The 18,294-nt window shown below is 32.2% G+C and overlaps 1 protein-coding gene across 1 annotated transcript; it reads right to left on the reverse strand.

Annotated features, from left to right (window-relative positions):
• Positions 1 to 4,633: 4,633 nt before the first annotated feature.
• Positions 4,634 to 17,617, reverse strand: Sec23 (transport protein Sec23). The gene is made up of 11 exons (XM_018462865.1): positions 17,463 to 17,617; positions 17,005 to 17,287; positions 14,883 to 14,969; positions 12,873 to 13,119; positions 12,546 to 12,795; positions 11,809 to 12,459; positions 10,367 to 10,520; positions 10,056 to 10,207; positions 8,623 to 8,797; positions 7,011 to 7,232; positions 4,634 to 4,772 (listed from the first exon to the last, which is right to left on the reverse strand). The coding sequence occupies exons 2-11, from the start codon at positions 17,281 to 17,283 to the stop codon at positions 4,683 to 4,685; spliced, it is 2,307 nt and encodes a 768-aa protein (XP_018318367.1). The 5' UTR covers positions 17,284 to 17,287; positions 17,463 to 17,617; the 3' UTR covers positions 4,634 to 4,682.
• Positions 17,618 to 18,294: the final 677 nt, after the last annotated feature.

The following is an 18,294-nucleotide window of genomic DNA, read 5'->3' on the forward strand; positions in this document are numbered from 1 at the left end:
AAGTTGTATACAATACAGGATTTGCCTATAAACAAGTTATAACGTTCATTTAATGACCATCATGTGCAGTATAATTTCTTTTTACAACTTACATTCTGTTTTATTATTTGCAAGTGACAATGTTGCGTTAAGGTTATAACTGATTATAGCTCACAACTGATGCGCGCATGCGCAAACTTTCACATAATGTGCAGTGGCACTGCACATTGTGTGAATAACTGCGGACGTTTTTTGACTCACCCCCACCACACGAGTTGATCCTCCTTAGTTCTAGTCTTCTTGATAGTAATAAAGGGTATAACGGAGGAAGAGGTAGGGGAGATGAGAGATGCTGAAAGAAATAAAGAGAATGGGCAAAGGATTTCTTAAAAAGAAAATTAGGGGTAGAGTGCGAGATAGGAAAGTGCTGGAAAAGCGGACCGGTGATTATCGTTAAATTAGGAAAAGAAAATGAAAAAAAAGAGATAATGGTAAACAAACACAGATTAAAAGAGGATAAGATTTTTATAGAAAAACGATTTGAGCTTCGAGGATAGGAAAATACAGGAAAAAATAAATAGGTAGGCAAAACAGAGGAAAGAAGAAGGGGAGATGATAAAAGTAGGATTAGGTAGGGTCAAGGTGAAAGGGACATGGATGGCCTGGGCAGAAATTGAAAGATTGGAGAAAGATGGGTACAATAATGAAGGAAAAAAAGGAGAGGGAAATGAGAAAGATAAGGTTAAAGGTAACGAAAGAAATTTCTAATAAGCCAAGAAGGAGGAAAGACGAAATATAGGGTAAGAGGAAATAGGGGAAGGAAGAGATGGAGGGAAAAAAAGCTTTCGGAAAAGGATAATGGAAAAAAAAGAAAAAAAAGGGAACACAGGAAGGAGAGTTTCAGCAAGAGGGAGGTTTTATTTTGGAATAGTGCTGGGATAGAAAATAAGGATAAAGATTTTTGGAAATATGTGAGGGGCTTTGATTTTATTAGTTTGTGTGAAACGTAGGTGGATGAGAATAAATGGGACAGGATAAAGAATAGGCTGCCTAGTTCGCATATGTGGGAATGTAGTTTTGCAAAAAAGAAAGGGAGGAGAGGTAGGGCTAAAGGTGGTTTCATAATTGGTGTAAGAAAAAAGTGGGGGAATACTGGGGAAAAGTTGATAAAGGAAGAGGTAAAAGGTATTATAAGCACGGAATTAATAGTCAAAGGAAGAAAAACTAGAATTATTTCGGTATATGGAGAACAAGGAGGAAAAAAGTTAAAAGAAAAATTAGAGAGAATGATAAAAGGTAATGAGACAGAAGACTTGATAATAGGTGGGGACTTCAATATAAGGATAGGAGAACTAGGAAGATCAGAGATGAGGCTGCGGGTGAAAGATGTAGTAAGGATAAAGTAATAGGGTAACAATGGTAAAAAGCTGGTAGATTGGATAGACGATAAAAGGCCTTTGGTGAAGAAGAGGAGTAGAAAAAAAAGGACTTAGGGCATAGAGACTGGTGAGACAGAAGCTGTACGAGAAGAAAGAGGGCTACAAAGAGAACTTATTGGAAGTGGAGGATAGGAAAAATAGAGAAAGCAAGGTACATCGAGGAGAAGAAGAAATATAAGGAGCTATTAGAGAAAAAACAGAGAGAAAAGAGAGAGGCTGAGGAAAAGGAACTGAAAAACCTGAAAAAGGAAGTGGACATATGGAAGTTCATAAACAAAAAGAGAGGTAAAAGAATAGGGACAGAAAATAATATTGGAAAAGAAACCTGGAGAAACTACTTCAAGAAGTTGCTGGATTTGGAAAAGGATGAAAGGAAGATGAAGGACAAAAAAGAAACTGGATCACTGAACGAAGAATTGGAGGAAGGAGAAATCAGAAAGACGCTAAGAAACATGAAGTTAAGAAAGGCGGCAGGAGCAGATGGTATACCGATGGAAGCATGGAAATACTCAGGGAGTGGCCTGTGGAAAGAATTGGTCTCATTAATGAAGAAAATATGGAGGGAGGACAGGATACCCGAAGACTGGAGAAAATGCATAGTGTCCCTGTATAAGAGAGGTGACTGCAATATGATTAAGAATTATAGAGGTATCTCACTACTATGCACAGCTTATAAAATATATGCGGAGATTTTGAGAAACAGACTGGAAAAGGAAGTAGAAGAGAAAGGGATGTTACCCGAAACACAGGCTGGATTTAGAAGAGGAAAGTCAACGATGGATAATATCTTCGTTCTGTCACACATCATTCAGAGAGAAAGAATAAAAGAGGAAGGAGTTGGAAAAGTGTACATGATGTTTGCGGATTTGAAGGCAGCCTTTGATAGGATGGACAGAGAGAAATTATGGAGAACTCTAAGAGGGACAGGAATCAAAGAAGGAACTATCAGGAAGATGGAAATGATCTACGAAAGAACGGAGGTAATGATCAGAACGAAGACAGGAAACACCGAAAGTTTTATAACAAGGAGAGTAGTAAAGCAAGGTTGTGTGATGAGTCCACTCCTGTTTAATATGTATATTGTGGATTTAGATGTAAAATTAAAAAATAGGGGAATAGGGAATAGGTGGTATTAAAGTAGGAGGAACTAGGATATGGAATTTAGCGTATGCGGATGACATAGTATTAGTCGCGAGAAATAGAGAAGCGCTACAGGACATGATGGAAACGTTTAAGAGGTTCATAAAGGAAAAGAGCCTGGAGCTATGTATAGATAAATCTAAGATACTAATGAGTAATAAAAAGAGGAATGAGAAGGTAGAAAAATGGAAATGGGGTGAAAAAGAAATAGAAAAGGTGTTTAAATATCTAGGTTTCATGTTTAATAGGAAAGGAAGCTATGAAGAACATATAAAAGAATTAAGGAGGAAAGGGAAACTGGCAGTGAGAAAGGTATGGGGACTGGAGGAAAGGTGGTGTAGGAATGATTTTAAGAGAAGGTGGAATCTTTTCAAATATCTGGTCCAAAACGTAATGGCGTACGGGGTAGATGTGGGGATGGGAAGAGAAAGTAGAATTAGAAAAGGTAATGCTGGATTATGTTAGGTGGATATTTAGACTGGATTTCTGTCCGCCAAGGTATATTATAATGAGGGAATTGACTATGGAAAAAATGAGAGTGGGATGGGGAATTAGAGCGAGGAGATTTGAACAGAGGATAAAGTTAGGAGGAGTACCTACTCCCCAAGGTATCTTGGGGAGAGAATGCTGGGAAGAGAAAGAAAATAATGGGTGGGGGATTGAGGCTAGGGAAGTAAAGGGAGGAAGCGAAGATTTCGAAGAACTAGTAAACAAGGAGAGGGACCTGAGGCAATGGGAAGAGGGTAAAATAAGGAATGCTAGGTATAATGTGAGATACAAGACATGGGAAACAATAAATGGAACACCTTTATATTTGAGGCAGAAGAATTTAAAAGATTGGAAAAGAGATGAGGTAAGGGCTTTAATGAAACTGAGATGTGGAAATTTAGAAGAAGACAATAAGTATTGGATAGAAGAAAGGAGGAAATGCATTTTCTATGGAGAGGGTAGGGATAATATTACGCATTATGCTATGGAGTGTAAAGGGATAAAGATCAATTTCAAAGATTTGGGAAGGGAGGATAATGAAATTTTAGAGAGATTATGGGACGAAAATCTAGATGAGACAAAAGGGGCAATGATAAGTAAATTATGGAAGGAGAGAGAAAGTAATTAGAAGTAAGGAAAAACAGGATAAGGATAAAGGGCAAGAGGCAATAGAAATAGTAGTGAAATGATAGATTATGAGGCACTAAGCCGCGTTAGGACGTGGTTGATAGGTAAAGATCATATGCGGAATATATATGTCTTGTAAAATAGTTGTAAGATAGGTAGTGTGAAACGAGTGCTGTGAACAGATTGTGAATTTTAAATGGCTGTGAATATAGTTAGGGTAATAAAAAAAATAAGAGTATTGGGAACAAAGGATAATATCTAGGATAAGCGAGATGAACTAAACAATAAGAAAAGTATGGATGGATGTATGTGGTAAGAAAATAATTGTAAACCAAGTCCCCTTCTTGGCAATTTGTAAGCTGAAGTGAATAAAAAATTCTATTCTATTGAGAGAGAAGAATTTTACAACAGTTGCAAAACTGCTATCGTCATAAAGCGCTCGTGCCCTGTATAAATTATGGCTAATGTCATCCCTGAATTCGAGCGTTTTATGTCTCAAGATGTCTAAGTGCTATGAAACAAAAGGAGTGGGGATAACGATAGGCAAAATCAGTCGAAATGTGCAACTCGGTCGCAGGCGAGTATAATATTGATCATAATAACCAGTATATGTATGTACAAAAAATGTTTTCTTCAAGTAATAATAAACAATGTTAGGTGAAAATTGACCGATGAAATTAAACACACATGAGTGGAAAACGTCATTTTTGGTCAAGGCGGTTCTTCGTGCCTAAAAGTATTTCTTATGAATTTACATTTTTTTATTTATTGAAATATTATTACATTACAGTTTACAGTTAGATTTACATATCCGATTTTTATTCACTTTTCTATATATTTTTATAACATTATTTATTCTTGTTTTTCTAAATATAAATTGTCCGCATAATAAATGAATACTTACTACCATAATATATATCTCTTATACCTTATATATTTCTTATAATATTAATATGTATAGTATTAGTAATTATATAATTTCTTATAATATTAATATGTATGTATTAGTTACGCTGTAGACGATACAGCTAATTTCTTCAAATGTTCCATAAATACTTGCAAACTAACATCGTCTGTCAAAACAGGAGCACCACTTTCCTAAATGAAACAAACGACATAATTTATTTTTTGCTAAATTATGAAAACAATGTCTATATCAAAATTATTTACTTATATATATTGTGTGCGCGCGCGCGCGCACGGTGTCTCACTAAGGATATATTACAAACTATTATTTCTTAAAATAAGTGAAGTATAAAATTTTTATTTTCTATCATCATGTATTTGGTAGATAATATTATAGATAATATTATATGGATGGTTAAAAAAAAATTTTAATTTTTGCGTCCCATACTTTTTAAATACATTAAAATACGTTAAAATGTATTTGACTTTCATCACAAAAGATTACAACTGTATTTATATAGGCAATCAATGAAGAATCGACAACAATTTAATTTATTTGTCTAATAATTAACTTTTATGCATGAAAATCTGTCCCCTGGAGTGTTGCGCAAGTACGAAATAAATACTAAATCCATGTTCATGACAAAAATTTTGAATTATTTACTAACTTTTTCGTTTTACAAAATATATGTATTCTATATTTGTCATTTACGTTCACTTATCATTCACATTTTTTATTTTATTTAATTAAATTTTATTTACAAAAAGTTAATTGCTCTCAATTTTGTCACCAATTTTATGTTTCAGTCCTCTGCTTATAAGATTGTTTATAAAAAATGGCATTTACAGTATTGTAAAAAAACGACTTTCACATATTTAATAAATACGAAGTAAGATTAGCGCGTAAGATGAGTTTTATTTTTCAGACATTAATAATTCACATAGTAAGATAAGGCTAACTTAGGACGGAATCCCTAGACGTTGCTCAAGATTCAAGATCATCGCTCATGATCTTAAGCTAGTGCATGAACCAATCAGATAGCCGTATTAGCATCTTAAGATATTGCTTGAGATTAAATACAGACTATAGATCCTGGCCTTAGATAGGTGTAATGTGATGTAAATGTGTCATAATCGGAAAGCGGCAATGATAAAGATAAAGATAAAGATAGAAAGTAAATAGTAAATAGTTAAATAGTAAAATAGTTAAATAAGAGCGCGTATGAAGTATGGAAAGATGAATGAGGCAAGAATTTATTATGAACCAAGTTCCCTTCTTGGCTATGTAATAATGCTGAAGCGTAATATATATATAATATATATATAAATTTTATTCTATATTCATTTCTAATTCACCTAATTGCTTAAATAAAACGTATGAAATCTTGAACGATGCAGATACATATGTTAAAAAAAAAAAAAAGAAAAATCCTATAGGCCAATTTTTGTGAAAAATGCGCTGTAAAAACCAATGCTGATAGTGTAGTATAATGGAACACAAATGTTTAACGAACAGAGGATGCCAATATCCTATCGAGCTAAAATTTTACAGAAATTATTTTTTTGTACATTAGAACCATTCTAATGGGGCGGAAAGAATTCAAAAAATCGAAAAGTAAAGATCACCCTAAGGCATAATTTTTTAATATTAAGGGGATCCTAAAGTCATGCTGTTTTACCGATTATTTTTCAAATAAGTATTTTTCTAACTGCCTTTACAGAATTAAAAATCCTTTTCTACAATCAAAAAATATAAGCGATAATGTAGTCCAAACCGGTTGACTTCATACGAAAAACGAAAAAAGATTGGAAAATTACAGTTTCTTTATCGGCTTTTGGCGTTGACTCGTAACAATATTTGCTTTATATAAAAGTTTTGACCTTGTATCTATAAAATTAGCTCGGTTTGGACTAGGGATTACATGAACAATCAATGTTGAAACTTAGAATTAGGTTTAGATACTTAATACGAAAGATTAGTTAGTTAGAAAATTTGTACGTATGTGTACGTGAGATATCGATGTAGTAGTATATAAAAACATGTCGATACGCTGGAAAAACAGCGACATCTGGTGATTTTGTCAGAGTTCGACCTTCATTTTAGGATCCCCTTAACATCTATAATCACGTAAATATATACAGAAATACAGAACATTCGACGTATTTGTGCATGTGCGGGCACTGTGCACGCAATACTGACATTTTGATGATATTTATATGAATTAAAAAATTGACCGAGATTAAATCGAAAGATTAAAAGAATCTACCATAAAATTTTCAAATTATGTAAGGAACATTCTTTATAAATTTATGTTTAATTAAAACATGTTTATCATATCTGATCATGTACATATAAATAGTTATCCTTATTATGTTTTATCATTTTTGTATATTTTACTGTCAAAATATTAAATATATATATTTACTTACCGCACCATAAGCATACATATTATTGTGTGTTTGACTTGGGTTGACTTTGCTTAATAAAAATCTAGCTTGAGAACCACCTTGCTCCGTGTCAATATATCGCGGCGCAGGAAATCTAACAGCTAATGTATCAGCAGCATCATCAACAGGTGCTGCTAATAACTGGCGAAAATTTTCGTATTCTGGTAAATCTTGATATTTCAATTGTCGCCACTGTGCAATAGTCTATAAGAATATAAATTTTAAAACATTACAAAAGTTCGCTTTGTTATAAGTTTTATATATAGTTAATTAAAATATACACAATTGCGTGCTCGTGTATGTGTGTGCAAAAAAATTTTATGGCATGAATTTTTTTACAAAATATATAAATTTACAGGGTTGCCACAGAAAATAAACTTTGAAACTTTCTGACTTTTCAAGCTTTTTTCAGACGATAATAGAGAATTTTCCATGACTATTATCTAATCTTATAGCGAATTCGATTGGATGCATTCAGGACACACTAGTGCACATTAAAGCCATTGTATACAAATTAGCATAAAAATATGTGTTTAATATAAATGTAAAAACAAATTAATGAAATGCTCAATACATTTTATTGTACGTTTAAGTAAAATCCGTATTTTGATACAAAATACTTGCATTTTATATTTTTAAATCAGCTTTAACAAATTAAATCAGCGTACAACGGCTTTAATATACTAGTTCAAAAATAGTTTATTAACCTACTACGTTCAAAAATAGTTTATCTACTGATATTATAATAAAAATAATTACCATACGAAGCAAATGAACATTATGAATTTATTTTAACATATACAGGGTGTCTAAAAAAAAACGGATCGAAACACAATGGGGACGTAGATTGGATCAAGGGGAACAAAATAGTTTTGTACCATTTTGCAGTTGACGCAATATTTAACGAGATATTAACGTTTAAAGATAGGCGAATACAAGCGTCCGACCAGCCTACTCATGTACTGCTGCCGGTAGGACAGATGCAAAATGGTACAAAACTGTTTTGTTCCCCTTGATCCAATCTACGTCCCCATTGTGTTTCGATCCGTTTTTTTGAGACACCCTGTATATGGTGCATTCTTCTATCTTCGTTGTTTATTAGATGTAAAACAAGGATAGAATGACACAAATGGCGCTAATAATATCTTCCCGAATGCACTTGTTATATCTCGTTATTGAATTAATACGTTTTATTTTATGATATATTTCGATATTAGTTATGCATACGTAATGTACAAATAGATTCCATATAGAAATAAGACAAATTTTTCAGTAAAAATATTATTGTATGATAATCTTGAAATTGCTGATAAGACTCTCGTGGAGCACTTTTACCACTTGTCATATCATTATGCTTGAAGTGCGCGAAATGTCAACTCCGTGATTAATTAATTTTAATTGTTAATAATTTAAAAACCATTATAGCTTCGACATTTTCGTATTAGGATTTTCGTCTTAGAATATTTCAAAAGAATCCGCTTTTAAAAGGCCATGCGGTGATTGTGGAATACCCTATATTTTCTCGCTTTTGACATCATAATCTAAGATACTATTAGTGAACAAGAATCTTAATTTATTAATTTATTCTATTTACCTCTCCATGAAATATAAGTATCTGAAAAAATGTATCCATCAACAGAATTCTATCAGGTTGAATAGACGAAGTATCTAACAATACAGCCTCTGGAGGGCCATTAAATCCATAACTATATAAAACTGGTTGGATCATAACCAAAGAATCTGCTACATTTTCACGCATAAGCATGTGCCTGAAAAATATAAAAAAAATATGCGTAAATACATTGTCTGACAATTCAATGATTAAACTTTTGGATAGAGAAGAAATATACTAAACCGAATAAAAAAGTCCTCTATCATTTTGCAATTTTCGCAAAGTTAACGTACTCGTTTATTCAGCGATCTTTAAAAATTAATATCTTGTTAATCATTGCGAAAATTGTAAAACGATAGAGGACTTTCCTACTCAGTTTAGTCCATTCTGCCTCTATACAAGTTTGATCATTAATTATCAACCACCCTGTATATCATAAATGTACATAAACGTATGCGTTCTTATACAATTTGATTATCACAAAAAGTATTGGTTTATTGGAAAAATGTTTCAGAAAGTTGTAGTGTTTAAAAACATCTATTTATTGATATTGTCAGTTTGATCTTGGATGACATGGCCAAGGTTAGATCAAAGTCACATCGATTTTTTTTTTAAATAAAAAAACCCTATTTTTTATTGCATATTCTTATAGCTTATCTACAGAATTTTTCAAAACACTCTATAACAAAAGAATTTTTCATTACATACTTTTTTAGTTATAAGACTTGAAATTTATAATACCGCCAGCATTAGCATTAATTTATCCAAAGTGTTCGATTGATGGTTAAAACTTTTTAAATGTTGTTTCACAGTCATGATCTTGACATCATATATCAAGATCAAGGCCTTTGGAGATGTTTCTTCTTTATTTTCATTTTTAGTGTAAGAATGTTAGTACAATCTTATACACATATGCGTATGCATGTAAGTATACATATATGTAGACATGTGTGGATCAATACCAAAATTAACGACTCGAACTGAAATTACATTCCGGAATGAAATTTCGGACCAGTTACGGTTATAGTCTGAGGCTACCCTCCTTCCAGTTTCGGTGTCAGTTCCAGTTCTAGCAATAACAACGACCGTTACAAGTGTATAATTACCAAAAACCAAAAAAAAAACCGAAAAAGATTTATTCAAAAGATATTCCAGTTATTTATTTTTAAACTATAGTAATTAACATTCATATATTATAAATATAAACTATAACTTTAAGTAAAAAACAAAAATTCATAGTAACCGTTACGATAAAAAAAAAACTGGAATCAAAAGTTGGATTTAGCCTCAGATTAACCGGGCCAAAATTTTTCGGTGTTCTTGATAGAAATCTAAACTTATCAATAAATTTTAAGTATCATATGCATAAAAATAAGAAACCATATACATTTCATAAAAATTAAAAATATTCTTACCTATAAAAACTGGTTTCATCTGGTGAATTGTTGAATACTTGTAAAAATTGGGATCTGCGCAAATGATACATAAATTGTGGATACATAGAAAAATTTTGTGCTAATCTAAAGCTATTTGGATCATCTTTTGCATATTCTCCAAACTTTTGACACTGCAAAAATAAGTATTTTATTTTTTTAAAAATATAAAAGAATATATAATTATAAAATTATATGCCATTCAAGACACACATACACACGCACACATACGCACACACGAGCATTATACTTATATGTAATTTTTCGCAATTGTATTAATAGGAACTACTGACAAGTCTAATCAGCATTCGATCGACCCATCTTAAAACATCCGGACCATCATCACTTTCTGCTCTGAATACGGCCAAACGTGACATGAGAACAGCTGCTGCTTCTTGATCAAATCCAGCACTTATATGATGCAATGATGATGATGCATCTGCCCAACTATAATTCAAAATATATTCCAGAAATACTAAAAATCTATAAATTATCATGTAATATACATGGTGTGATAATTAAGTTCCTGGATTGAGGCCATAAAAACAGAAAAAAGAATCGAAAGTGTTAATATCATCGTCTAATACACATATAGTCCCCTCTAACTTTCAAACAACGTTTACATCGCGTTTTTACAATTGAAAATGCCCGAGAAAATGCTTCTTTCCAAATCGCTTTCAGTTCTCTCGTCATAGTCTACCGGATCGATAACACATCCATTTCCTTAAACTCAGATCCAACGTGATGAACTCGAGCAATCAATTCTCTTGATTACTCAAGTTTATTGCATTAAGATTAAGGAATTAAAAAAAAAAGATCCTGGTTTCTTCTGCAAGACGTTTCAGCGCATTTTTTGATCGTTATCTTAAAGAAATGAGGGATCTCCATGTTAGCCTATTTGCCCTACTCATCTAATTTAACACCAGCTAACTTTTTTTTAATTCCTAAATTAAGGCTCCTGGGTAATGATCATGTAACTTTTTCTTTAGGGCAGAAACGTGAAAAGTGAAAATTTTTTTGTATATATGTGTGTATATGTACGAACATACATACACATACATAAAAATTTTCACTTTTCACGTTTCTACTCTAGCGAAACATTACATGCTCGCTACCCTGATTAGTCGCTGTGGCCATATTGAATCGTGACGTCATGAACGAGAAATGACACGTTGATTTTTCTTGCATGCTATTTGTAAATAAAGAGAATTTGAATGAAAAACGAAATAATGAGATCGCTTTAAAACACTCGTAAAAATGTACCGAAACTATCCTTACCTCCCCTGACAGTCAGTAAAAGTTCGTTGACTTGTTTTTATTTAATACGCACGCGTAGCTTATTTCCATTTCACGAGTCTTTTTTTATTATTTGCTGACTGTCAGGGGTGGTTCTCGATTCATTTTTACAAGTGTTTTAAAGCGATCTCATCATTTTGTTTCATCCAAATTTTCTTTATTTACAAATAGCATGCAAGAAAAATCAACGTGTTATTTCTCGCTTATGATGTCGCAATCAATATGGCTAAGATGACTACTCACGAGCATTAACAATTGTAATGAAAGGAAGAAAGATTTAAAGTTGTATCATCGATCTAACAGATTGTGACAAGAAAACTTAAAACGATTCGAGAAGAAGTGTTTTTTCAGGCATTCTTCGGGCATGTTTTTACATGGCCTTAGTATGGGAACTTGATTGTCACTATGTGTATATTGAAAAATAGAAAAAAATATTTACTTCCTTGCAACAGTAGTAACTCTAATTCTTCTTTGTCCACTACTATGTTGATATTGAGTAATAAATTGCATACATCCTCTTCCACCTTGCGGAATCGGAGCTGTATGTTGATTTACAACTTCGAAAAATAATGCTGTTGTTGTAGATGGTGTTAATGAACAAAATTTCCATTGACAAGTACCACCTAAACCTACTTCTTGCTCTCCAACACTAGATCCTTTCACTCCTAATGATACACAAGGTCCAATTGCTCCAGAAACTTTAATTTCCCGAGATGTTTTTACTTCTAAAGTAGCATTGAATGCCATTTTCAGGTCGTTTTTAGCATCTTTAGCAAATACTCGTTGAAAAGTTTGTTTAAATAAAGAAGAATTAAATGAATCTCCCATTACCATGTGACCACCAGTAGAATTACAACATTGACGCATTTCTAACAAACCAGTTTGATCAAGGGCACAAGAATAAAGATCTATTATATGACCGTTAGTTGCAGCGCGTGATGCAAGTGCATCATAATGTTTAGTTGCCTTTTTCATATGTTTAGCATTATCTTTTTGTATATCATGATGTGATCTAATCGGTTGTCGCAAATCATCAGTTACTACTTGGCCAGGTCCTTGAGAACATGGTCCACCAACAAATAACATAATCCTGAAACAGATTAGATTTGATAGAATTAATTATATATAATATCAATGATATAAATATAGACAATGTTTATTATAATGTATAAATACCTAGCACCAGTATTTGCATAACTAGCTTCTAAAAGACCTGTGGCAACTGCCAATGCCACGCCTGTAGATCGTAATGAACGTTTTCCTGGTCCAACAGGCCAAGGATCACGTTGTAACTCTCCCAAAAGATCTGTTAAACTCATATCACATTTGTGTATCGGTTGTAAAAAACGATTAGCAGGTGGTAATGGTTGTACACCAGATCCTCTTGGCTGATTTGGATTTTGTCCGGGAATTGGTCTACCAATACCTATCAAAATACAAAATAAATTATATATAATTAGAATATGATAACTTAGAATAAACAATTTAAAGCTTAGTTATTACCTAACATATCTTGAACTTGTTTTGGTTGAAGATCCTTCGTGCCACGAAATACATAACTTTTACTGCAACCGTCACATCCCAATTCATGAACTTGAACCATTTTACCAAATGTAATAAGACCAATGAGGGCATTAGATGGAAGTAAAGATAATGACATTTGTAATGAATCTTTAAGTGCTCCTAATTCTTCATCATCCAGACAAGTATCCACAACAAGTAGAAATATAGGTGGTAAACATTGGGCACGCTAAACACAACATTATATGTACAAGATATAATAAAATTTAATTTAAGACGTAATTCCAGTTTGACAAACATAGATAATAAATTATGTACATAAAAATTAAAGTCACATCAATACTCTCAGTAGAAGACAAAACTGCAAACAATACAACCATAAATACATATGTTCAATATCCAATATATTTTTCATGACCTCTAGATTTTCCTTCTAGTTTTGGAAATCTATTACAGAAGATTTTTTTTAGCTACCATGATGCTAATAATTCAGTTTTAGAAACTTACTACAAAATTGATTATAATTTTATGTACATAATTATTTAAAAAATGATATTACTTTGTATATACAATTACATATGTAATCAATTCTGTAATAAGAGTTGATTTCCTTACAAATAGAGGATGTTCCTCCGTATAAGCGGCCATCTCTTTTTATCTCATAAACTAAAGCCGGCGATACGATACATTTTTTCCTGCTGAAAAAAAGCTACCGTATTGGCTGTGATGCTGTCATTTCCAGCTAGAAATCCAGTAAGAAAAAAAGCATCCTGTGCCGCCAGTTTAACAGAGATAGATCTAATAAATATAATATCAAATTAAATGGTTTTAACTAAACTCTATTATGATCACTTAGAAAATTTATTTTTATTACAGATCAGAGAGATATGTATAATTTTTGCAAAAAAAATGAAGGAAATTTGATATAAAAGTTGAAACGTCCGTTCTAACGAATACAACAATGTATATTATAAGAAAATTATTTTACAAATTATAAAAGTTATTTCGATTTAAAATTTAATGGGACTAATTGTCTTTTCAGTTTCGACCCTATGTGGCCAACTTTGGACTCTCATATTGACGATTAATTTATGATCAGAATGCCAACATGTTCAATCGTCAATACAAGTCGGAAATTGGTCACACCACATAGGACCGAAATTTAAAAAATAGTCGCCTACAAAACTTTAAACCGAAATAATCGATAAAATAATTTTATTATATCATACATCGTTGTATTCGTTAGAATAACGGACGCTACAACTTCTATTACATCGAAATTTTTACTTTATCGTGTAAAAGTTATGCATATCTCTTCATTATCTAATATGGACAGTTTTTTTTAGTGATCACTGTGCTTACAATAGAATTAGAACCGTTTAATTTAATACTATATTTTATAGGTCTAATTTAATATCTCTGATAGTTTATGAGACAAAAAGAAGTGACACTTACGGAGAAATTCTATATAATACTCCTTTCAAATTATTATATGAAATGTGTATTGACATAAAAAAATAATTTAGAAAAGTAATACGCACGCACGCACGCATATATATATTATATATATATATACAGGGTGTTTTTTAAATAGCGGACACTAATCATATAGCGTTATTCCTCATTGAAAATTGAGTCGAAAAGTCCTCTACAATTTTGCAATTTTCGCAATAGTTGACGAAATATTAATTTCTAAATATTGCCAAATAAGCCCGTATCCAATACATACAGTGTTTCATTTTAAGTAATATGTTGATTATCTCGCGAATCGATGATTTTATTGAAAAATTTTTCGAACGAAAGTTGCATGGTTTGAAGGGGGACACATGATGGAAATGTGGACTTGACCTTGAGTGACCTTGTCAAAATCAGGTCAAGGTCATTAATGTTTTTTTAAATGGAAACCCCTATTTTTTATTACATATTCTTATAGTTTATCTCGAGAACTAATAAAAACTTTTGTCTCTACCTTATTTATAATTCATTGCCTACCATTATTGTATATTCAATTGTTGAAAACATTGGGATGAGTTCGGCAGGCTGATGTTGTTCTGAAATTGCAGCATACTGTGGTGGAAACTAAAAAATACAAAGATATATGAGTATATAATGGTGATTCTACAGTGAGTTGGTAGTCAGTAATCAGAAGTCTTAATCAGTCTTATGCCTATTCGACAACAGAGTCGCAAGCTGTAAGAAATTAGCTAATCACAGTTGAATATGGCAAAAATAATCGACTATGATTGGTTACATTGTTATATAGAACAGGCTTTAATCTTAGTCATAAGTACAAGTTGGCTATTGGCCAATATCACTGATTAAGATTTAGAGCCACTTAGGAATTCTGACTACCGACTCATTGTGGAACTTATGTGATTAGCAAATTTTATGGCCATTCTACAATAAGCCATTAGTCATAAATCAGAAGTTAGAAGCTGGAAATTGATGACTGTGATTGATCAATTTCCAGCTTCTAACTTCTGATTTATGATTAATGGCTTATTGTAGAATGCGTGTTAGACTAGTTATATGGAAAACTGGGTCTCAATGAGGTAAATTAGTTTTCACATATAATGTAGTTTATAATATAGTAAACAAAAGATATCATAGACACAATGTTCAATAATATAGATCTTGAGCTATAATGTATCAAAAGTGTAAAACTTGTGCCCACAGAATATCTTTGATACACCATAGCTCAAGAACTATCTATCTATTGGCTGCATTCAGCAGAGAAAGCAGTTTTGCAATTGTTGTAAAATTCTCTAATACGATTAGTTCTTGCTTTCTTTATGGATCTAAATGTATAAATTATATTGAATTATATTAAAGAATTTTACAACAGTTGCTTTCTCTGATGAACACAGCCATTATTTGAACCATGTGTATACAGGATGTCCTGAAATTCGCGAATCAGACCACAGTAAGAAAATTTCCAAAAAAATTAAGTAAAAGTCATTTGTGAATTTTTAATTTAAGCAACAGTTTGTGAAACAATAAGGGTTTAAGTATGGCTAATTACGGACTATGTTTAAACGGATATTTAAATGCTAAAGTATGCGCTTTCTAATACTACCGCATGTGCGATTTATGGACAAGAGATTGTCTAAGGCTGGAATCAGACTAGGCATTAAAGATTGAGATTGAGATGAAAGATTGAAATTTGACCAATCAAAACAATAGGAGCTAAAATTCCTTTGCACTTATTGGTCAAATTTCAATCTTCGATCTCAATCTTCAATGCATAGTCTGAAACAAGGCTGCGTTCAGGAATTATGCCTTGATAACTCTAGGGTGCATTTTTGCCATAATATATATAATGTAATCTATAACTTAGAGTTATCTGGGCCAATCTGGACGTAATTCATTACATCTCAAAAATTGCTTGAAATAAAAATAACTTCTTCAGAAATAACTTTACTTAATTTTTTGAAAACTTCCGTACTAATGTACTCTGATTTGCAAATTTTGGGACACGGTATATAACATTTTTTTGTTCACTATATTATAAGCTATAACATATGTAAAAATCAACTCATGTCACCAGACCCAATTTGCCACATAATTAGTGTAGAGTTCTTTTACATATTAAATTGTTGATATTACTAATACTATATTTTGTCAAAGAAAAAGTTAGATATCTATCTCATTAAACTAATGGAATTTAATAAAAATGTCCAATTATTATTATGACACTATAAGCTACTATTTTGGCAACAAAGTCTGTTAACATAACATGACTGCAAAAATTGAGCAGAATCCATATACGTAAATATGTATTTTATTCTATTTCTGTATCATAAATATGTCAAATTTTGAGATATTTATGTTTCTACAGTATGATTCTCTGCAATCATATTCTGTTGACAAAATTTGTTATATTTCTGTCAATACTCTTTTTTGTATATTCCAAATTCTGACCAAATGTACAGCCTTTTTATTGACAAAATGTATAGCAGATACTTTAAAGAATCTCTTTAGATTTGCTGCCTGAATATATTTTCTAATTAAGCAGTTAATATACATTAGTAAACTTTACTTATTGATGAGGCTTAATATATAGTTGAAAACAATACAGCCCATGTTTAAAATAAAACAAGTTTTTTTTTCTTACAGGATTTCTCTGGAAGCAAAAATTGCAGACCCATAGTTTTGCACGATAATCCACTTGACATAATGGATTTAAAATAGCTCTGCAAGTAGATCTTGTACATAAAACTGGATCATATTGAATTGGTGGAAGATCTGGTCGTTCTTTAATTGGTTGGAACAAAGTACCCAACGGAACAACCAGTCTGGTAGCATCAATACGTGATGAGGGCCACACATTCCACGTGAATCTCACTCCGTCGCGATCTTCGTTTTGTTGAATAAAATCTTCATATGTCATCATAATACTGCAAGATACAACAGTTAATTTTTTTTAGTACAAATTATTTATTTCATCTTTTAATATTAATTTCTTTTTTCTATATAATTGTCTACTTTTTAATATAGAAATATAAAATAATGAAGTTTGGCAAATAAATATAAAAAAATCAATAGTTTAGTTACAGATTTATAAATACTTACGATTATCTCTGCATACGAAATATAAAATAGTTACAACTATTATATTCACTAATACGACTCCCTTAAAATACTGTTAACAAGAGATTACATAGATTTTTATTAAAAAATAATAAATCTCTCACGCGCAAACACTACAGCCACGTCACTTGGAAAGTTAAACGCATGCGCACTACGTAATACGTCTTCCGCGTGTACAAACCACAGATGTGTTAATTACACCTAGATCGTTAACTTGGGCTTTAGCTAGAGACTCTATAGTGGGTGCGGTTCATTTGACGTTACAAATGCTTCGAAACTTTTGATTGACCAATCGGAAGAAAGAATTTTACTAACTGATCAATCAAAAAATGCTTCGAAGAATTCGCAGCATCAAGTGGACCGTAGCCAGTATAAAGGGCTGTGCAGAATAAAGGTTAATTTTCACGAGCTGCTTAAACAGGCCGTTTCAGCGACAAAAAGGCTGCGTTCAGCAGAACGTTCGTTTTGCAACTGTTGGAAGTTTCTTTCGCGCTGATTGGATCATACTTGTAGATCTAGAAGAATGGTCCTATCTCAGCAAACAATCATAAAACGGTTGCAAAACTGTTGAGTCTGCTGAACGCAGCCAGTGGATCATGTGGTCAAAATTGACGAATATCAAGCGCCCATTTTGATCAAGTCATCCTTTTTGTCGCTGAAACAGCCGGTTTGAGCAGCTCGTGAAAATTTACCTTAAAAGGAAGAGGGAACAAAGAACAGAAGAGGTTTGTTTGCGTCGCATGCTCCAACATGTTTCAATTATGCTGGATTCACACTGCATCCGATTTTCGTCGTACGACGAAAATTGGATGCA

This window comes from Mycetomoellerius zeteki, unplaced genomic scaffold (genome assembly GCF_001594055.1).
Source record: "Mycetomoellerius zeteki isolate Tzet28-1 unplaced genomic scaffold, Tzet1.0 scaffold148, whole genome shotgun sequence".
In the NCBI taxonomy this organism is placed as follows: domain Eukaryota; kingdom Metazoa; phylum Arthropoda; class Insecta; order Hymenoptera; family Formicidae; genus Mycetomoellerius; species Mycetomoellerius zeteki.

What these genes read in the sequence shown, in the direction of transcription:
- Sec23 (XM_018462865.1), bottom strand. Translation starts at nt 17,283, where the DNA reads ATGATGACATATGAAGATTTTATTCAACAAAACGAAGATCGCGACGGA. An exon ending in GTTACTACTGTTGCAAGGAA is followed by an intron (nt 10,521 to 11,808) that starts GTAAATATTTTT and finishes TTTGAATTATAG; the next exon opens with TTGGGCAGATGCATCATCAT. An exon ending in TACTTATATTTCATGGAGAG is followed by an intron (nt 7,233 to 8,622) that starts GTAAATAGAATA and finishes ATATTCTTATAG; the next exon opens with ACTATTGCACAGTGGCGACA.